Here is a 24,258-nt window from a genome sequence, read left to right as displayed (position 1 = left end):
TCCATTATAAACTTTCTTTTTTTTCTTTTGCTTCCTCAAAAATTCCAATTGTTAAGGTAGTTTGGTGGGTTGTTAAGCTTTTTTCATTACTTCTGTGATCTTTTTTTCTTGTTTGCAAAAATGCGCATAGTAATTGTTCACACGCATGTCTAAGTTGAAGTGTTGCGTGTGTTGTTTTTGTTTGTGTTTTTTTCATTTTCCCTAAAGGGAGTAAAGGGCCTTTCGTCCATTCATTGAGATTTCTTGCAGTGAGATATAAAAATGAATGAATTTCCTATATGTAAAGAAAAAATGTCGTTGCAAGAGTAATTATATGATAATTATTATTGTACTATGATAATCTTTTCGGATAAAAAACATAAGGTAATTGATTATTTTCTTAGATGCCGTTTAGGACGTTGTTCAGTTTTAATTGTGGTGTATAATAAATCTTCACGAACAGCTGTAGGAAAAATAAAAAAAAACGAGTAAAAAAGCTTTGAGTTCGGCCGGGCCGAACTTTGAATACCCTCCGCCATTTGGAACGAATTCGGCAATCTGAAAAACTATAAAATCCGTTAAAAATTGTGTTAAAATATTAAAAATACCGAATGTAGCTGTATTATTAGGACAATCTCCTGTCATAGGCTGTAGCATCCATTACAAACATCAAATACCAAATTTGAAACAATTTCGGTGAATAATGTCGCTAAAATCATCAAAATACCGAATATCGGGAGGTACCGTGATATGGGGGCTATACGAAGACGTGAACCTGCACAGACAATTTTCTGTCATAGGCTGTAGACTCTATTTCGAACTTCAAATAACCAAAATTGAAACAATTTCGGTGAATTATATCGCTAAAATCAACAAAGTACCGAATATCGAGAGGTACCGTTATATGGGTGCTATACGAAGACGTGGATCTGCACAGACAATTTTCTGTCTTAGGCTGAAGTATCCATTTTGAACTTCAAATACCAAATTTGAAACAATTCCAGTAAATAATGTCGCTAAAATTATCAAAATATCGAATATCGAGAGGTACCGTTATATGGGTGCTATACGAAGATGTGGATCTGCACAGACATTTTTCTGCCTTAGGCTAAAGTATCCATTACGAACTTCAAATACCAAATTTGAAATAATTCCGGTGAATGATGTCGCTAAAATCATCAAAATACCGAATTTCGGAAGGTACCGTTCTATGGCGGCTATACGAAGACGTGGACCTGCACAGACAATTTTCTGTCTTAGGCTGAAGTATTCATTTCGAACTTCAAATACCAAATTTGAAACAATTCCGGTGAATGACGTCGCCAAAATCATCAAAATATCGAATATCGGGAGGTGCCGTTGTATAGGAGCTGTACCAAAATGTGAACCTGAACAGACAATTTTCTGTCTCAGGCTGTAGTATCCATTACGAACTTCAAATACCAAATTTGAAACAATTCCGGTTATTAATGTCGCTAAAATCAAAAAAGTACTGAATGTCGGGAGGTACCGTTACATGGGGGCTATACAAAGACGTGGACCTGCACAGACAATTTTCTGTCTTAGGCTGAAGTATCCATTTCGAACTTCAAATACCAAATTTGAAACAATTCCGGTGAATAAAGTCGCTGAAATAAACAAAATACCGAATATCGAGAGATACCGTAATATGGGGGCTTTACGTAGACGTGGACCTGCACAGACAATTTTCTGTCTTAGGCTGAAGTATCCATTTCGAACTTCAAATACCAAATTTGAAACAATTCCAGTGAATAATGTCGCTAAAATTATCAAAATACCGAATATCGGGAGGTACCGTTATATGGGAGTCTATACAAAAACGTGGACCTACATGTCCTACTTTCAATACCAAAAGTCCTGTAGACATAATATACATTTGAGTAACATTTTATCAATCTACTTCGTTTCGTTCGGAAGCTAGAGTGATTTCCACAGATGGAGGGACATCGCTAAATCGACATAAAATTTTACGCTGATCAAGAATATATATACTTTGTGGGATCTAATATGTATATTTCGAGGGGTTACAAACAGAATGACAAACTTAATATACCCTCCATACTATGGTGGAGAGTATAAAAACAAACAAGTAGAAAAGCAGTAAGTTCGGCCGGGCCGAACTTTGAATACCCTCCACCATTTTGAACGAATTAGAAAATTTTCAAAAAAAAAAAAAATCTGTTAAAATCTTTAAAATACCAAATATCGGAAGGTGCCGATATATGGGGGAATATACGATATTATGGACCTATATAGACAGATCTATATCTGGGGGTAAAGTACTCACATGGAACTCCTTGTGTGGATCGCCGTTCCATTGGAAAATGTGGCTAAAATCATCAAAATCCCGAATATCGGGGGTACCGTTATATGGGGGATATACCATATTGTGGACCTATACAGGCAAATCCCTTTCAGGGATTTTCAGACAAGACTATTGGAAACTATAGCTAAAATCATCAAAATACCGAATTTCGGGGGTACCGTTATATGGGGGATATACGATATCGTGGACCTATATAGACAATTCTCTTTCAGGGGGTGAAATACCCATAAGGGACTCCTTGTGTGGAATTTCAGACAATTCAATTGAAAAATGTGGCTATCAAAATACCGAATATCGGCGGTACATTTTATGGGGCTAATCGATATCGTCAACCTATAAAGATAATTCTCTTCCGAGGTATAAAGTACCCACAAGGAACTCCTTGTGTGGATTTTCAGACAATTTCGTTGAAAAATATCGGTAAAATCATCAAAATACCGAATATTGGGAGGTACCGTTATATAGAGACTATACGATATCGTGGACCGATATAGCCCATCTTCGAACTTGACCTGCCTGCAGACAAAAGAGAGATCTGTGCAAAATTTTAGCTTCCTATCTTAATTCGTTTAGACTGTAGCGTGATTATAACAGACGAACACACGGACAGACGTACGGACAGGGCTAAATCGTCTTACAATTTTACGCTGATCAAGAATATATATAATTTGTTGGGTCTAAAATGATTATTTCGATGAATTACAAACGGAATGACGAACTCCATACTATGGTGGAGGGTATAAAACAAAAAATTGAGATCAAATTTTCAATTCCCTACATCTGGAGGAAAGGATGCAATCGCCATGTCAAATATAAATGTACCGTTACATAAAAGGAAAATACATTTGTAGTAAATATTTTCTACATCTAAGGATTCCAAAACAAAATATTTTATAATGAGAAAAATAAAAAAACTTTGCAAATTCCCAAGTAATGCATCCCCAACCAACAATTTAAAAATTAGTTTCACTTCCGTCCACTAATGATGGTGCGGTTTTTAATTATTTCAAATAAATAATTGAAAAAATCTCACACCCCAATAACCTTCAAATTACATCATTTAAAATAACCAAAAAACCAATTAAATCAATACAATCCGTGCATGCATATATGTATGGATATACATATACCCTTATATATTCCTCAATATTAAAAAGCACTAGGTGGTCAAATCGCAGCGGCAACACACGTACCTATTTAACAATGCCCCTCGTCGAGTAAAGATCAACAACTACAGTAACGGCTTTGCAACTAACCTCTCACACCAACAGCAAAATAATCAACGTCCAGGCAACGTAAGACTGATTAAGTAAATAAATAAATATAAAAACCTCCAAACACCTGCAATTTGTTTTTTATTTCGATTTTCTTGTTATTACAAGTCTTGTTATACCGTCGCGGCGACCTATTGCAATTATTGAACGAACCGCACCATCGACGAGGGAGTTCTTTGTCTCTCACACTTCTATGGCCTTCTCCATTTTGGCCAGAAATCACTTTGGTTGCCACATACCAAACACCCAAGCAGTAGTAGTAAAAAAGCGGTAAACTAGTTTAGTTAACTGTCGGATATTGGCCAAAAACAATTAATTGATGCAATGTGGATGGAATGGAATGGCCGGCTGTGTGGGTGGATCGCTGGTTGTTTGTTGGATAGATGAGTGAATAAATTAATCTTTGTTAAAGTGAAATTTGGAATGTTGTACTTGCCTATATTTTATGGTTTGTCTTTCACTAGAGGAATGTGTGCATAAGGAGATTAAAGATTGCAGTTGATATTTATGGAGGGATATTAAAAATAAAACATTAATAAAAATTGGAAAAATCGTCAGAAATGAAAATATTCAAATATCATTAAAATGTCTAAAACTGAAGACGTTGTATGTGGTCTGCACTAAAACAAGCCGATCACAGTTTTGGTTTTAAAGAATATTTTTGTATACCCTACACCATACATAGTATGAAGGGGATATTAAGTTCGTAATCCCGTTTGTAACTCATCGAAATATTTATTTTACACCCAACAAAATATATATTCTTGATTAGTGTAAAATTCTAAGACAATTTAGCCCTGTCCGTCCGTCCGTAGTCCGTCTGCTCTAATCACACTACAGTCAAAGCGAATTAAGATATATAACTAAAATTTTGCACAGTTCTGTCTTTTGTCTGCAGGCAGGTCAAGTTCCAAGATGGGCTATATCGGTCCACGATATCATATAGGCCCCATATAATGACCCCCCCCCCAAGTATTGGGTATTTCGATGATTGTAGCCACACTTTTTCAATGGAATTGTCTGAAATTCTACACAAGAAGTTCTTTGTGAGTACTTTACCCCCTGAAAGAGAACTGTCTAAATAGGTCCACGATATCGTATAGCCCTCATATAACGATACCCCCGATATTCAGTATTTTGATGATTTTTCAATGGAATTGTCTGAAATGCTGCACAAGGAGTTCCTTGTGAGTACTTTACCCCTTGAAAGAAAACTGTCTATATAAGTCCACGACATAGCTATATCGGAATTGTCTAAAACCTCACACAATGAGTTCCTTGTGAGTAGTTTATCCCCTAGAAGAGAATTATCTATATAGGTTCACGATATAGTATAGCCCCCATATAACGGTACCCCTCTATGTTCGGTTTTTTCCTTGTGAGTACTTTACCCCTTAAAAGAGAACTGTCTATAAAGGTACACGAAATAGTACCCCCGATATTCGATATTTTGATGATTTGAGCCAAATTTTTCAATGGAATTGTCTTAAATTCCACAAAAGGAGTTCCTTCTGAGTACATTACCCCCTGAAAGAGAATTGGGTACATTGGTCTTCGACATCATATATCCCCTATATAACGGTCCCTCTCGATATTCGGTATTTTGGTGATTTTTGGGACGTTATTCACCGGAATCGTTTCCAATTTCATATATAAAGCTCGGAACAGTTACCACAGCCTATGACAAAAATTACTAATGCAGGACCATGTCTTCGTATAGTCCCTATATAACGGTCCACTCTTTCTGGTACCTCCCCCAAAGATCGCCATTTTCAAAAAATATATTTTTTGCATAAAAAGTCGCTCCAACTTTGCAAATCCGAATATTTGCGTCAATTGCGAAAATGGACAATATTGGTCCACTCTATCAGGTTCCCCCACAAAGGGTAGAAATTTTGAATAGCTACAACTCTTATAAAATGTGATGTAAGAGTTCAATTGTCTTCAAATTTCACATATACCAATAATTTTATTAACCCAAGGTCTGGTGTTAAGATGGTCCACTCCTTCTGGTACCTCCCCCACAGAAGGTCGAAATTTTTAATATTCATTAAGCTCATAGAACACAAAATTAGCATCGAGATCCACTCAGACTTGGCATTTCTCAATATTTTTATCAACACAGGATCTGTCATAAAGGCGGTAGAGATCGGGCCATTCCTTCTGGTACCTCCCCCGCAAGGAATCAAGGTTATGGGGGAACCAAAACGTTTATAAAATCCGAAAAAAGATTTAGGTTCTCTTTATATTTTACAAATTCCATTATTTCTACTAACACAAGATCTGTTGTGAAGATGGGATATATCGGTCCTTTCATTCTGGTACATCCCCACACAAAGGGTCATAATTTTGATTATCAATGGAGCTCATGAAACGCGAAATTAACATCCGATTCCATTCGAAATTGGCACATCTTAATATTTCCATCAACACAAGATCTATTATAAAGATGGTAGAGATCGGACAATTTCTTCTGGTACCTCCCCCACATAGTGTTCAAAATTTTGAGAAACCAGACGCTCAAAGTAAGCCAAATAAGCATTAAACTCTCTTCAAATTTCACACATACAAGCATTTTTTTTTTTAAGTAACACAAGATCTGTTGTGATGATGATATATAGCTGTAAATCCCTTCTGGCACCTCACCCACAATTATTCGATTTTGTAGAAACATAGTCTATACACATGACATCAAATGACGCATTGGAAGACAACATTCGGAGATACCGGCCATTCGTGAGATACCATCCATTTAAGGCGCAGTCGTAATCACATTTGCATGAACTTGTCTTCAGACATTAGATTATACGGACCGTACTATCTATTCTAATAAGGATTTCATGGATTTTCTGAATTTCAAGTGTATTTTAGACTTTTCTATAGCTCTTAAAAATCACCCTTTATATAGACGACAAAGGAGATATTTTTAGAAAGCGAATATTTAAAAAATGTTTTTAAATACAACATATACAGGGTAAGATCAAAAAACTGCAACCAACTTCAGACTACTGTCATTTCCAAGCCACTCGTCCGACAGCTGTTAAAATTATTCCAGTGACAGCTGATTATATTGTTTACAAGCGTACAAAAGCATTTTGGAGAGAATTTTCCAGAAAATAAGTTATTCGTGAAGGAGTTCAAGCGTGATAATGTGATTTCTTTATATTTGGCAGGAAAATGATAAGTGGCTATCGTTAGAGCACTCCATTATTTAAAGGTGAATAAGTCTTTTGTGCCTCGTACCATCACTTGTTACCGTGATACTGGTAGCGTAGCCCGTCGTCAAGAAAGTGGACAAAAAAAAACAGCAACAGCAGAAGAAATGGTTCGAAAATAAAGAAGCGACTTGATCGAAACATATCGCAATATTCCATTCGCTTAATATTGAAAAATGAGCTGGGGGTAAAGCCATTGAAAATACCCAAAAGGGCAAGAACTTACACCGCAGCAGAACGAAAATAGACTCAAAAGAACTAAAGAGTCGAAAGTGGTGAACTGCCGAATTTGGCTTTCTCCGATGAGAAAACATTCGTTATCCAGCAGTTTGTAAACAAACAAAATGATCGTGCTTACTTGCCAAAGAGGTCAGCTGAAAATGTGCACCTTCAGTTAGCCACCAGAACTCAAGCACCGGCCATGGTGATGGTGTGGACCGCCATAACAGTCGATCGTCGCTCTCCACTCGAACTAATCAAAATAAATGGCGAATATTATCACGAAAATATTCTGAAGGGTGTATTAAAGCCTTGGGCACGCCATCGCACTCAGCACGCGCCACCCAAGAATGGTTACAAAAGAGGTTCCTCGCTTCATTTCCAGCGCACAATGGCCACCAAAATATGCAGATACCAATCCGTTGGACTATTGTGTCTGGAGTATTTTTGAAAGCAAGGTTGGCACTAAAAAAATACCAGTGTCGATCACCTTAAGCAAACGCTTCGCCGGGAATGGTCAAAATACCGCAGAGCAACATTCGGGCAACGTGTGATGGCTTCATTGGCCGTTTGAAGCTCATAATTCGTGTCAAATGTGACCGATTCGAACAAATCTAAACTTATTCTAAAATTTGATGCTATTTCCGAAATTTTTTGCTTTCATTCAATAACATTTAAAAAAATATATATAAAAATTATGGCGTTTGACTTTGTTTCAGTTTTTTTTTTTTATCTCACCCTTACATAGTTGGAGCAAAAAGGAATCACATTTTCAAATTTTAAAATGAGTGATTTCATTACTTTGCACAATTTTCAATGCTTTAAAGTATAGCTCTATGTAATTACTTTAAATAATTTTCCTTCACATTTTCCAAAGGAAATAAGTGCCGGACATTTTTATATAATTTTCATGGTTAATATGTGTCTTCCTTTCGGACGTATGCCACCATTGTCTTTGAAATGTTAAGACAATGCGTTAGACTTGCATTTATTTTTTTTTTTTTCTTAAATTATAATTCCACTTAATAACAGTAGGAAGTAAATCATGTCTTATTTTGCACGCAATTATAATTGCTTGCTGAAGAAATAAAAGCAACAAATTCGTGTTGGCGATTTCAAATGGCAGTAATAAGTGGCTGTCAGTACATTGTCGACAAATGTAATGACGGTGAGAGAGCAAAAATACACATTTCACACTTTGAAGTTGAAACAACAATGTGATCGGGTGAATTTCCTTTCCATGTTGCTGGGTGTTTCCGTTGAATGACTGGCCAGAACATTGATTGCTTATGATGAAGGATTGAAGTCTAAACCATGACCAGGGTGATTTATGGGTTTGTGGTCCGGCTGAATTCGTCGATGCTACCTTTACATGTATTGCGGTTTTAGCACCATTTGAAAGTTAACAGTAAAATTTTAACAAAAAAAACCAGTAAAGAAAGTCTTAAAGTCGGGCGGGGCCGACTTTATGATACCCTGCACCACTTTGCTAATTTAGAAGAGCTCCACATAACAATTAAAAGTTATTATGGGAGAGTTCAATCATACACGCTACGATTATAATTATAATTTCAAGTTCAAAAGACTCAATATGCCGAAGCATTTTTATCTCTTAAATTCGGACTTGTATTGCCCATTTGGTGCACAATTAATTTGAAATCGGATAAAGATATATATGGGAGCTATATCCAAATCGGAACCGATCTCGATAAAATTTGGCAAAGATATTTCTGAGCTGTATTTGATATATTTCCCTGAATATCGTTGTTACGGAGTGCATATTACGGCTGTGGATAACATATATATCAAATCGGATGAACATTATATATGGGAGCTATAGCTATATCTGAACCGATCTTCAAATTTGGCATACTAGCTTCTAGACTCAATTCGGTTGTAAGTGCCAAATTCCATCCCATTTTGACAAATATTAGACGTTTGGTGCACAATCCAAGGTAAATCGGACGAAGTTATATATGGGAGCTATATCCAAATCTGAACCGATCTCGATAAAATTTAACAAAGGTATTTCTGAGCTGCATTTGATATATTTCTCCAAATACTGTTGTTACAGAATGCATATTATGGCTGCGGAGGATAAAAATAACAAATCGGATGAACAATATATATGGGAGCTATAGCTATATCTGAACCGATTTCGATCAAATTTGGCATACTTATTTTCAGGTCTAATTTGGTTATATGTGCAAAATTCCATACTATTTGGGCAAATATTAGACGTTTGGTGCACAATAAAGGGCAAATCGGACGAAGATATATATGGGAGCTATATCTAAATTTTGACCGATTATATCCAATTTCAATAGGGTTCGTCCTTGGGCCAAACAAATGATATGTGCAAAATTTCATCTGGATAGGGCAATAAATGCGAACTGTACTTTGTTTACAAAAATACATGTACAGACGGACAGTCGGACGGACGGACATGCATAAATCGACTCAGAATGTGATTCTATGCAGATCATCAAAAGGAACTATGGGTCTATCTCCTTTCCTTTTGCCTGTTACAAACAAATGCACAAAGACATAATACCCTGACCACCTTGTGGTGTAGGGTATAAAAATCAAATAATCTTATGGCTGTTCGTTTCTTAAGTCTTTTATTATGCATACATCATTGCTAACCTTTTAAAATATTTTTTATAAAATATTGCCAAGATTCTTAAAATCAACACTCACAAATTATAAGAATTTATTTTATTAAAGGAAAAAAAAGAATGTATCTTAAAAAATCCCACACGACCTCAAACAATCCCCCTAACTTCTAAACATCACTACATATATATTTCTTTATTTAATAAGCAAAATAGTCATTTAGCAAAAAACAAAAACAAACATACAAACATTTATAGAATCAAGTAAAGAATACCCGTTTGCCAAGTTCAAGTTCGTAAAGAGAAACCACATCACACAAAAACAGAAAATATGAACGCACGCTAAACGTCACATACAATCACAAAGGCAACTGTAACCGCCAGTCGAAAACCGCTATACAATAATGTTATTATGTTGACTTTTAAAGTTTTGCATATCCACAGACATCTACACATACTTACATGCAGATATCTATGAAAAACCACAAAACACCTAAGGCACTAAGACAAAGACACAATCACAGCACAAAAAAAAACACTTTGTCATTTATCAAATGAGTCAACATAATAAAATAAAATGATTAATAAATGCATAGAAGAGAGAGAAGAGAAATGAAAGATTGTCATAAAAAATCATAGAAAAACATTTATCAATGATATCCGCTTCTTGTTAAGGTAAGAGACATGCCCGGAATTGCAAAGAGTCTGCGAAGCATAAAATAAAGTCTTGTATCAGTAAAAGAGCTTTAGCAAGGTTTCTATCCATACAAAACATCAGGAGACGGCCTATAGTAGGGTTGTTATACATAGAGGCCATTAGAGGGTCTTATATGCTTAGGAAACCTATAGAAGGTTAATAAAAGACCTTAAGAAGGTTTTCTATTTCAAAAAGACCTATAAAATGTCTTCTATCAATAGAAAATCCCCTGGCCATAGCAGACCAATAGAAGTTCTTCCATTTATGGAAGACCGATAGAATTTCTTCTATCCGTAGAAGAAAGTATTCAAAACCTAGAAGACCGATATACGGTCTTCTATCCATACAAGATATATAAAATACTTATATCCATAGAAGGCCAATAGAATGTCCTCTTTCCATAGAAAACCTATTGATAGTTTTCTATCCATAGAAGACCAATGGAAGATTTTCGATCCTAAGAAGGCCTATATATGGTCTTCAGTCCATAGAATAACTATAGAAGGTACTCACAGAAGACCATTATCTATCCACAAGAAACCTATAGAAGGTCTTCTATTAATAGAAAGCGACTTGATCGAAACCCGCTCGTGAACTGAACATATCGCAATATTTTATTCGGCAAATATTGAAAAATGAGCTCGAGGTAAAACCATTGAAATTCCAAAAAGTGCAAGAACTTACACCGCAACAAAAAGAAAATAGACTCAAAAGAGCTAAAGAGATGCTTCGCTTGGTGGTGAACTGCCGAATTTGGTTTTCTGCGATGAAAAAATATTCGTTGTCCAGCAGTTTGTAAACAAACATAATGATCGTGTTTACTTGCCGAAGAGGTCAACTGGAAATGTGCACCTTCGGTTGGCCACCATAACTCAAGCACCGGCCATGGTGATGGTGTGGACTGCCATAACAGCTCTCCGATCGTATTAATCGACCATGGCATCAGATTAAATGCCGAATATTATTGCGAAAATATTCTGAAGGGTTTATTAGAGCATTGGGCACGCAAACATTTTGGCCGCAGACCTTGGACATTCCAACAGGACTCAGCACCATCGCACCCAGCACGCGCCACCGAAGAATGGTTACAAAATGAGATTCCTTGCTTCATTTCCAAGAAGGTCTTCTATTCATAGAAAAAAGAGATATTCTATTCATAGAAGACCCATAGTAGACCTATAGAAAGTCTGCAATACCTAGAATATCTATAGAAGGTTTTTTTTATTCACGAAAGACCTATAGAAGGTCTTTAATCCCTAGAAGACCTATAGAAGATGTACTATACATAGAAAACCGATAGGAGGTCTTCTGTACATACGAGACCTATAAAAGATTTATATCCATAGAACCCATTTATAGTCTTCTATCCAAGAAAGCCAATGGACGATTATCGATTCTCAGAAGGACTATGTATCCATAGAAGAACTATAGAAGGTACTCTGTTCATAGAAAACCTATAAAAGGTCTATCCATATCCATAGATGATTTATAGAAGGTCTTCCGTCCATAGAAGACCCATAGATGGTCTTCTGCCCATCGGTCTCCTGACTGTTGTTAGGTTTTCCATCCATAGAAGGTCATGTATCCATAGAAGATCTCTAGATGATTTTCAATCCATATAAGTAAGAAAGTCTTCTATTGATAGGGCTCCTATAGAAGCCTTTCAATCCACAGAGGAAAAAAATAATCATACACAGAAGACCCTAAGAATACCTTCATTCAATCACTTATAGAAAGTCTTCTATCCAGAGAACACCCATACGAGGCCTTTTATTTACAGAAGACACATAGACGGTCTTTTATACATAGAAAACCCATATGAGGCCTTTTTTTCATGGAAGACCCATATGAGGTATTTTATTCATAGAAGACCTATTGAAGGCCTCCTATCCCCAGAAGGTCTTATATTCATAAAAGACCTAAATGAGGTATTCTATTCATTAAGGGCCTCTAGACGATCCCTAGAAGACGTATAAAAATTCTTCAATCCATAGAAGACCTAAAGAAGACATTCAGACCACAGGGGACCCGTGATGTGTCGTCTATTCACTATCCATCCAACAGTCTCCTAATGGATATTTGGAACTCCACGGTAATTTTGATCTCCATTGACCAGCAGCACCCAATCAGCATTTCGTGTGATTTTCTTTGTGCAACTCCACATTTTCATAAACTAATGTCTAGCTGGGGTCTTATTTTTCGTTACGCTTGGTTGTGCTTCAATTGTGAGAGAGTAGAGAGAGTCAAGACATATAATTACATTGGAACGTCAAGCACGAAATTATAAATGTGTGGTGGCCAGACGGTTGCTTGTTATGGACAGCAAAAGAAATAACTGTCTTGGCAAAACATCCCCCTCCGTTTTGTTCATTAAGAACAAAAACGAAGAAGAGTGTTGTGAGGGGGGCCGGGGATAGGAGTTACTTTTGTATTAGACAAGAAAACAACAATGATGGAGATGGTAGTAGCCTCAAATCAACACCTCTTGGAATAATACATATCAAGTGTTATTGGATGGTCGTCATCACCCATTATAATCATGATGATCATCATGATCGTTATGAAAACGTAATCAAATAATAATCAAGTTTGATAAGCATGTAATTCGTAGAGTTTAATGAATTTTCAACAGCTATCAAATAAATATTAGAGCCACAGAAGAAAATATTATACGAGCACAGAATATAATTTATCAAAATCATAACGAAATTTCAATATTGTTATGGCTGCTCGTAAGAAGTTTTGGGAATTGCTAATGATATAACATGGCTAGGTGTTGTTGAGAGATTATTTCTTTCCATTGTTGTAATCATTAGATGTTTCTTTTGTAGGCCAAGCCGTTATGCATAATGGATGTATTTGTTGCACGCCTTGGGCCAAAAAAAAAAACTTAAGACTTAGGCAGCAAACTTGATTTTTGATTATCCGCGTTCTTTGAAGTGAAAGCTTTGTGGTAAATTCTTAGTTGTTTATGTTTCAAATGATTTATGATCTAACAAAATAAATCCGTTATTAATATTCGATTTTTCTTCCGCCATTTTTTTTATTAAGTAAGATGTTTAGTCCTCTGGCTGTAATGATATTTTACAGAAACAGCAAACGAAAGAACACCTTTAAAATAAAGTTCCTAAGAAGAAAGGAAAAAAAATGGTAAAGAAATTTGAGGTACTTTTAATTTGAAATCGACATCATGTACAGGGTGAAATAAAAAACTGCAACAAAGTCAAAAGCCATAGGATTTACTTTTTTTGTTTTTTTTTTTTTTTGAATGAAAGCAAAAAATGTCGGAAATAGCATCAAATTTTAGAATAAGTTTAGATTTGTTCGAATTGGTCACCTTTGGCACGAGTTATGACCTTCAAACGGGCAATGAAACCGTCACACGCTGCCCGAATGTTGCCCTGCGATATTTTGGCCTATTCCCGGCGAAGCGCTTGCTTGAGGTGATCGACACTTTGGTATTTCTTAGTGCCAATCTTGCTTTCCAAAATACTCCAGACACAATAGTCCAACGGATTGGTATCAGGAGATTTTGGTGGACATTCCTGGCTGGCGAGTGCTGAGTGCGATGATGCTGAGTCTTGTTGAAATGTCCAAGGTCTGCGGCAAAAATGTTTGCGTACCCAAGGACTTAATACACCCTCGGCATTTATTCAGGTGCCACGATCGATAAATACGAGCGGAGAGCGACCATCGGCTGCTATGACGGCCCACACCATCACCATGGCCGGCGCTTGAGTTCTGGTGACCAACCGAAGGTGCACATTTCAACTGACCTCTTTGGCAAGTAAACACGATCATTTTGTTTGTTTACAAACTGCTGGACAACGAATGTTTTCTCATCGGAGAAAACCAAATTCCACAGTTCACCACTTTCGGCCAAGCGAGGCAACTCTTTAGCTCTTTTGAGTCTATTTTCTTTCTGTTGCGGTGTAAGTTCTTGCACTTTTTGAAGTTGGTTGCAGTTTTTTTATCTCACCCTGTATATCATTTAATATGGCCAAAACTTGCGTCAACGAAACGACCAAATCCGTTTCAGGACATTTGGAGTCGATCTAGCGGTGTCCGTCCATCCGCCTGTCTGTCTGCTGGCTGGAACGCACGATAACTCTCGAAGGTAGTATCCGATTTGGTCCAAATTTGGTACATCGTAATATTGTTATTAAATTTAGATCGAGTTTGGAGATGGACAATATCGGCCCACTTCTTCTGGTACCTCCACCATAGAAGTCCTAATTTAAAAAAAAAAATATAATATATATATATATATATATATATATATATATATTTTGCTGCACAGAAAAAGAGAGGGTAGTCCGATTTTGCTCCAATTTTGCAAATCCTAATATTTGCATCAGCTCTACGTCAGGTAGACTCGGTCGACTCCATCAAATACCTCCTTCCAACAGGTTTAAAATTTTCCGAAAAAAATATTTTGCTGCACAGAAAGAGAAAGAATAATCGAATTTCGCTCCAACTTTACAAATCCTAATATTTGCATCAGTGCTAGGTCAGGTGAGGTGACAATATCGGTCCACTCCATCAAGTACCTCCCCCACAAAGGGTCAACATTTTAAATATTTATAATTTTTATAAAGTGTGATGTAAGATTCCGATTGTCTTCAAATTACACAAATCACAATATTTGTATTAACCCTAGATCTGGGGTGAAGATGGAATATATCGGTCCACTTCTTCTGGTACCTCCCCCACAAAGGGTCAACATTTTAAATATCCATGAAGCTCATACAACGCGAAATTTACATCAGATTCCATTCAGACTTGGCACATATCAATATCTTAATAAACACAGGATCTGTTATAAAGAAGGTGGACATCGGACCATTTCTTCTAGCAACTTCCCCCACAAAGGGTCAAAATTTTTAAAAACATCGGACCATTTCTTCTAGCAACTTCCCTTACAAAGGGTCAACATTTTTAATAACCAAAACTATCATAAAATCCGACATAAGCATTCGGTTCTCTTCAAATTTCACACATCGTTTAAAAAAAGCGAAATTAACATCTAATTCCATTCCAGTCTTGGTACATATCAACATTTTCATCAACTCAAGGTTCGTTATAAAAATGGTAGAGATCGGACCATTTCTTCTGGCATCTCTCCCACATTGGGTTCAAGATTTGAAAAATAAAACGCTTCACATATACAGTAAGTATGTGGAAGGAACCAATATTGTCCAAACCTGGCACGTCGCAATATTTATATCATATTTATTTAGACCCATACGAAATGGAGGGCCAGCAATTTGAAAAATTATAACACAAGTCAAAATATATTTAAATAATCATACATTGGGTGAGGGTATACATCTGTCGGCTAAACCAACTGACAATTTTTAACTTGTTTTGATAACAAATAAATACGCTATCGAAATGAATCTTTCATCTGCATATTTTCTAGATGAAAATTACAATTCAAATTATTTCGACATCAAAAATAAATTTGCAAGTCTTTACAAAAAAAGATCAGGTTTTTTGTGTATCCTGCTCGAAGAATTTCCCCAATTCTTCCCGGAAGTGAAATCTTTTTTACACCCAGACTAAATTAAACACGTAAAAAAGCTGTATACCCTCCACCATTTAGTACAAATTTGGCAATTTCCAAAAAATAAAATCCGTTAAAAATTCTGTTAAAATCTTAAAAATACCGAATGCTTATACGACGACGTGGGCCTGCATAGGCAACTTTTGTCATAAGTTATTACAATATTTAAATGCGAAACTTGAAGAAAAATCTGTTTTTAATGTAGCTAAAATCATCAAAATACCGAATATGGGGGATACCGTTATATGGGGGCTATACGAAGATGTGAACCTGCACAGACAATTTTCTGGCATGGGCTGAAGTATCCATTACGAACTTCACATGCGAAATTTGGAACGATTCCGCTAAATAATATCGCTAAAATCATCAAAATACCGAATATCGGGGGGTATCGTTATATGGGGGCTATATGAAGACGTTGATCTGCACAGATAATTTTCTGTCTTAGGCTGTAGTATCCATTACGAATGCCAAATTTGAAACAATTCCGGTGAATAATGTCGCTAAAATCATCAAAATACCGAATATCGGGAGGTACCGTTATAGGGGGGCTATATGATAACTTGGACCTACATGGCCCATTTACGAACTTAACCTGCCTACTGGCAAAATATACATGTGTGCAAAATTTTAGCCTTCTATCTCAATTTGTTCGAAAGATAGCGTGATTACAACAGACAGACAGACAGACAGACAGACGGACATGGCTAAATCGTCTTAGAATTTTACGCTGATCAAAAATATATATACTTTGTTACAAACGGAGTTACAAACGGAATGACAAAATTAATATACCCTCCATAGTATGGTGGAGGGTATAAAAAGAAATCTCTATTATTTCCTCGAATTTTGAAAATAATTTTCGTAAAAATCGGTTGCCTTTTTTTTTAATTTCTAAAGACCCAGACATGTCTGTATGTAGCTTTAATCTTGCGTTTCCCTAAACTTCTCCCGTTACTCGATGGATTTCCATAACGATTAGTCATTGTTGTTGGTACGAAACCCAAAACCACGAATTCCCCTAGTCATTGTGGAGGGGAGCATTTGCACTGTTACCGTTACGGTTTGAGGTTTTCTCACGTGTTGTGATTTTTTTTTCATTCTCTTCTTCTTCGTCTTTGTTATTATTTATGTGTGGAACAATGACATGGGAGGAGTGGGCAAACAATCGTTGTTATTGGCTGCACATAAAAATCATGTCACAGTCGTTATTTCGTTGTTTTTGTATACAATGGCAAAAAAAGAAACAAAAACTACAATATCATAATTTGTAAATAACAAAAGTGACAGTTTCACAGAAAAAAATGGAAAAATTGCAACAAGTCCCCCGCCACGAACTGTAGACAGCAATTTTATTGTTGTATTTGAAAGTGAAGATAAAAGTTGTATTTGTATTTTTTTTTTTTTGTATTGCATGCCTTTGAGATTATTATGCGGTCTATAAGACATGCTAATTTTATGGCAGAAAAAAAAACAAAGAAAAAATTGCTATAGTTTCTCGCAGCAAATTCAAATTAAGATGAAATTTAAGCATCATCTGTGTTATTTGATAATTATGACTTTGTCTCAGCGAGGTATTCAGATAAGAAAGTCATTTTTATTAGCATAGTTATCATAAATATACGCGAAAGACTTTCCATTTCACAAAGATTAATCGTCAAATTTAAATGCATTTTTTTTAAATTTGAATCTTGGACTCTCGATTTCACAAGAATGTTCAAAATATAAGCTGTTTTGAATGAAACTTCTATTTAGACATTTTTAACATAAATTACAAAGTATCAGTCGGTTTTGCCGACAGATGTATACCCTCAGCCAATGTTCGATTATCTAAATATAGTTTGTTTACTTTTATGATTATTCAAATTGTTGACCATCTATGGAGTAGGTTTCGAAGGAATGGGCCAATATTGTCCATTTCGTATCGGGTCTAAATAAATATGATATAAATATTGCGACGTGCCAGGTATGGACTTTATTGGTTACTCCCTACTCTTTATATAAGATATGTGATAATTTTAAAAAAATGTTAAAATGTGCATGGGGTGCAACATATAGTCGACCGGAGTATTCCATTTTCATACTTCATCTAATACAGATAAAAATATTTGTATGGGCAAAATTACAAGAAAATCGAACCTTTATATCCAATTTTATGCGAAATGATAATTTCGATATTCATCTCAATTTACTGGCTGAGAAAAATATTTAGATTTAGCTAGCTGTAAAGAATCGCTGACTTGTTTCGCAAGTTATAATAGATAAAAGTAATGAAAATTATGAACCTTCGTAGTTGAGGTACCGGAAAGGGTTTGCAGATATATATCGTCTTCACAACAGATCTTGTGTTAACAAAAATGTTGGTGTGTATGAAATTTGAAGAGAGTTTGATGGTTATTTCGATTTCTTTGAGCGTTTTGTTTTTCAAAATCTTGAACCATATGTGGAGGAGATACACGAAGATATTGTCCGATCTCTACCATCTTTGTAACAAATCTTGTGTTGATGGAAATATTGAGATGTATCAAGTCTAAATGGAATCGGCTGTTAATTTCGCTGTTTATAAGCTTCATGGGTATTCAAAATGTTGACCATCAGTGGGAGAGGTACCAGAAGGAGTGAACCGATATGTCCCAACTTCACAGCAGATCTTGCGATAGTAGAAATAATGGAATGTGTGAAATATGAAGAGAACTGGATGCTTATTTCGAATTTTGTAATCGTTTTGGTTCCTCAAAGCTTTGAGCCTTTGTTTGGGAGGTACTAGAAGAAATGGTTCGATCTCTACCATCTTTATTACGGATCTTGTTTTCATAAAAATATTGAAATATGCCAAGTCTGAATGGAATCGGCTGTTAATTTCCTGTTTTATGAGCTTCATGGATATTCCAAATATAAGCCATTTAGAAGGAGTAGACCGATATATTCTATTTTCACACCAGACCAGATGAGTTTTGGATACGTATTAAATGATATATACCCTCTCTAGCCATATGGCTGAGGGTATAAAAATATGAACAATATCCATAGCAGACATTTGAGTGGTTTTGTATTCATAGAAAACTCTAAGATACTCTTCTCCTTAGGAGAAGAGGTATTTTTTATATAGAAGAGTTTGAGAAGATCTTTAGGAGACCTACAAAGGGTCTTGAATCGGTGGGGAACCGTTAGAAAATCCTTTGTTCGTAAAAAATCTTTAGAAGGTCAATGGAAGTCCTTAAGAATCTTTTTTAACTGATTATAGATTTTATTTGATTTACAAGGTCTTCTTTACATAGAGGAGAGAACCTTTTTGAGGACTTTTTCATATAGAGGACCTACTTTGTATAGGGGACTTTTTCGAAGTTTTCATGGTATAGAGAATCTTTTCGAGGTCTTCTTGCATAGAATACCTTTTCGAGATCTTCTTCGTGCAGAGTATCTTTTCAAGGTCTTCTTTGAATAGATGCCTTTTCGATATCTTCGTCATATTGAGGACCTTTTTCGAGGTCATCTTGCATAGAATACCCTTTCAAAGTCTTATTCGTATAGAAGACCTTTTCGAGGTCTTCTTCCCATAAAATACATTTTTATGGTCTTCTTCGCATAGAGGACCTTTTCGAGGTCTTCCTCGTATAAAAGACCTTTTCAAGATCTTCTTCGTATAGAGAACCTTTTCGAGGTCTTCTTTGCATAGAATACCTTTTCGAGGTCTTCTTTGCATAGAGAACCTTTTCGAGGTCTTCTTCGTATCTTCTTCGTATAGGGAACGTTTTCAAGGTCTTCTTTGAATAAAGGACCTTTTCGACATCTTCTTCTTATAGAGGACCTTTTCAATGTCTTCTTCGTATAGAAGATTTTTTCGTGGTCTTCCTCGTATAAAGGACCTTTTCTCCGAATAGAACGCTTTTTCATGGTTTTCTTCGCATAGAGGAACATTTCGAAGTCTTCTTCGTATAGAATATCTTTTCGAGGCCTTCTTGCATAGAATACCTTTTCGAGATCTTCTTCCTATAGAGGACCTTTTCAAGGCCATCTTCGTATAGAGGACCTTTTCGAGGTTTCCTCGTATAAAGGACCTTTTTCGAAATCTTCTTCGTATAGAGGACCTTTTCGAGGTATTCTTCGCATAGAGGACCTTTTCGTGGTCTTCTTCCTATAGAGGACCTTTTCAAGATCTTCTTCCTTTTCGAGGTCTTTTTCGTATATATGAGATTTTTGAAGTCTTCTTCATATAGAGATCTTTTTCGAGGCCTTCTTCGTATAGAGAACCTTTTCGGGGTCTTCTGCGTGTAGAAGACCTTTTCGAGGTTTTCTTCTTGTAGAAAACCTTCACAATATTTGCTTACAATAGAAGACATTTACAGGGTCTTTATAGTATAAGAGTCATTCAAAAGATCTGATCTGTATAAGATGTCATCAAATACTTTTCTCTGTGTAGAATATAATTAAATGATTTTCTTCAATTTGAAGAAATTTTAAAAGTCGTCTTCTACATTTGAAAATATTTTCCCTTAAATGGCGTTTTTAAAAGGACTACACAGTTTGGAAAATTTTTAAAAGGTATTTTCTCTGTCGAATAGTTTTTAAAATTATACTGTGAATAGAAGACTCTTATGAGGACTTTAGTGTAATAAGTAGGCCTTTATTATTTACAAAATTTATGAAAAGTCAACTGAATGGTTGGCCCTAAGAAGACTAGAAAATGATTGTATATGGCCTCCTGTCTGTAGACGACTTTTAGAAGTTTTTCATTGTAAAAGTGCTATAGAGAGTCTTATCGTTTAGAAGTATTTTAAAAGATCCATAGAATACCTTTAGAAACTCAAATGTTCTACTGAAGCCAACTTGTCTCTCCTCTCTTTTATGGTTTAAGATATTTTTAGAACTGATTTATCGCTCCTATTCTTTGGGCTAAATTTATGTAACCATTATTTCATCAACAAACAGGTTACAGTTATTTTCCTAGATTTGTTGAAAATAAAAATTTATAATTTTGTTCACAATAGTAATAATAAATAACAATAAGAACAACTAATAATAAATTCCATCTCTCTTTCTTTTGGTTTCTTTCGCAGATGTTCCCGCACCAACGACACACACAGCGAATACGACACATGAGCATATTCTTGTTGTTGCTACTCTATTTGTCACAAATCAAAGCCTGGCGACCATGTGTAGAATTGAGTCCAGCTTTGCGTTTACCCTGCAGGTGTGTAAAAAAAAAAGAAAAATAACAATTTTCAAACAAAGACAACAAGACAGACGTGAAAAGAAACACTAACAAACGCAACGCCACAAAACTAACTGTCATCTAAGAAGCAACGCACCAAACCAGCATCACATGAACCCAACGCGGCGACAGAGAAAAATCAACTATGCTAATAACTCGGCCATAAAAAGCTCCAAAGAATTTCAATAAAAATTCTAAAACAACGACAACAAACACACGACACTAATAGAAAATCCAACGCGTATGAATGAAAACCACCACTAACACAACAACAACAACACTAACTTTATAACCGAAAAACAATTTCCGCCTATGGCAGATTGATTTTCAATCGATCTGTTGTTGATGTTTTCCACTGGTTTTTCTATTGAGCTTTTTTTCTTCTTCAATGACTTGGATGTTTTTTTTTTTTTCATCGTTTGTTGTTTTTATTGATTTTTTATTTGTTTTATGTTTTCCTTACTATTGTTTGTTTGATTTTTGTTTTTGTTTTACAGATGCAATGTTGTTGCCTTCGGTTCAACGGGACAACTTGGCGCTGTGGCCATGGATTGTGATCGTGCGGTATTTCATGGTGAAGCTCCTCAGCTGCCGTACGGTGCTCCCATTGTATCGTATTCCCAACGTTACAGTGGCCAACAAATTTTACCGGCACAGGTAAGGGATTTTCCAACAGAAAACTTATGTATATATGATTATTAGTATAAAATACATGGACTTCAAAGAATACAAAAACAAGTAAAAAAGCTGTAAGTTCGGCCGGGCCGAACTTTGAATACCCTCCACCATTTGGTACAAATTTAACAATTTTCAAAAAAAAAAAATAAAATCCCTTAAAAATCTGTTAAAATCTTGAAAATACCTAATGTAGCCGTATATTAGAGTCTATACGACGTTGTGGACCTGCATAGGCAACTTTTGTCACAAGCTATTGCAATATTGAATGCGAAACTTGAAAATAAAATCTGTTTACAATGCACAGGTAATTTTCTGTCATAGGCTGTAATATCGAACTTCACGAACTTCAAATGCGAAATTTGAAACAATTCCGGTAAATAATGCCGCTAAAATCATCAAAATACCGATTTTCGGGAGGTACCGTTATATGGGGGCTACACGAAGACGTGGACCTGAACAAACAACTTTCTGTGATAGGCTGTAGCATCCATTATGAACTTCAATTGCAAAATGTGAAACAATTCCGGTAAATAATGCCGCTAAAATCATCAAAATACCGAATATCGGGAGGTACCGTTATATGGGGGATATACGAAGACGTGGACCTACATGGCTCATTTTTTGTCTTAGGATGTAGTATTCATTACGAACTTCAAATACTAAAACTGAAATAATTCCGGTAAATAATGTCGTTAAAATGATCAAAATACCGAATATCGGGGGCTACCGTTACATGGGAGCTATACGAAGACGTGAACCTACATGGCCCATTTTCTGTTTTATGCTGTAGTATCTATTAAAAACGTCAAATACTTCAAATACTAAAACTGAAATAATTCCGGTAAATAATGTCGCTAAAATAATCAAAATACCGAATATCGGGAGGTACCGTTATATGGGGGCTATACGAAGACGTGGACCTACATGGCCCATTTTCATTTCGTTCGGAAGCTAGAGTGATTTCCACAGACGGACAGGCGGATAGACGGACGGACATTGATAAATCGACATAGAGTTTTATGCTGATCATGAATATATATATATATATACTTTGTGGGGTCTAAAATGTATATTTCGAGGTGTTACAAACGGAATGACAAACTTAATATACCCTCCATACCATGGTGGAGGGTATAATAATATTAGTTTCCGCCATGATGACATTTTAACAGAATTTTTTAGGTCTCAGTCAATAAAGCCATATTTTGCTCTTTCAGAGCTTAAAAATCCAAACCAGGATCAGTCGATATTTAATCTTAGCTAGTAGTAAGGTTTGGGTGCACCCAAATAAAATTGAATAACCTGAACTACCCCGTAGCTATGCTGTCTAATATGTCCCACTGCGACAACACTATTTTTTCTCGTTTACCAGGCCAATCTTTAGGTTGTACTTAACGACTTCAACAATGGACTGACTGCTCGATGATAAGGGTTATTTAAATTATAATGATGCATTTTTTTTCTAACAAAAAACTAGTCTTAAACTAAATCAAAATTTAATTTTGTTCTGCTATGCTGAACTTTTTATAACTTCCAAAAAGGGTAAACCTGAGTTACAGCCAAACGGGCTATTCCGGAAAACTCTTAAATTCATTTTCCGAAACTCCCATTTCCGAGTTCTTTCGTGATTTCAACAGACAGAAATGGTAAAATCTACTTCGAATTTAAGCTGATCATGTATATTACTTTGAGGCCAATGCCCTGCGAAGCGCTTGCTTAAGGTGATCGACACTTTGGTATTTCTTAGTGCCAATCTTGCTTTCCAAAATACTACAGACGCAATAGTCCAATGGATTGTTATCCGGAGATTTTGGTGGCCATTGTGCTCTGAAAATGAATGACGAGGAACCTCATTTTGTAACAATTCTTGGTTGGCGCATGCTGTGTGCGATGGTGCTGAGTCCTGCTGGAATGTCCAAGGTCTGCGGCCAAAATGTGCCTAAGGCTTTAATACACCCTCCAGAATATTTTCGCGATAATATTCGGCATTTATTCTTATGCCACGGTCGAATAATACGAGCGAAAAGCGACCATCAGCTGTTATGGCGGCCCATACCATAACCATGACCGGCACTTGAGTTCTGGTGGCCAACGAAAGTTGCAAATTTTCAGCTGACCTCTTTGGCAAGTAAACACGTCTTCATTTCGTTTGTTTACAAACTGCTGGAAAACAAATGTTTTCTCGTCGGAGAAAACCAAATTCGGCAGTTCACCACTTTCGGCCAATCAAGGCAACTCTTTACCTCTTTTGAGTCTATTTTCTTTCTGTTGCGGTGTAAGTTCTTGCACTTTTTGGAATTTCAAGGGCTTTACCCCGAGCTCATTTTTCAGTATTTGTCGAATGGAATATTGCGATATGTTCAGCTAACGAGACATTTTTGGGCCACTGCGACGCGGATTTCGATCATGTCGCTTCTTTACTTTTCGAACCATATCTGCTGATGTTGCTGTTTTCT

General features: G+C 36.1%; 1 protein-coding gene across 1 annotated transcript in view; it reads left to right on the top strand.

Annotated features, from left to right (window-relative positions):
- The window catches only part of LOC101887818 (protein artichoke), a 64,326-nt gene that overhangs the window by 17,903 nt on the left and 22,165 nt on the right, over nt 1–24,258 (top strand). The window contains exons 3-4 of the mRNA XM_059129569.1: nt 20,970–21,103; nt 21,622–21,781. Of these exons, the coding sequence (XP_058985552.1) occupies nt 20,970–21,103; nt 21,622–21,781 (294 nt within the window). The remainder of the gene's footprint in view (nt 1–20,969; nt 21,104–21,621; nt 21,782–24,258) is intronic.

Source organism: Musca domestica, unplaced genomic scaffold, assembly GCF_030504385.1.
Source record: "Musca domestica strain aabys unplaced genomic scaffold, Musca_domestica.polishedcontigs.V.1.1 63, whole genome shotgun sequence".
Taxonomy (NCBI): Eukaryota; Metazoa; Arthropoda; class Insecta; order Diptera; family Muscidae; genus Musca; species Musca domestica.
Note: the sequence above shows the minus strand (reverse complement) of the source record. Positions and strands in the feature narration are given on the sequence as shown.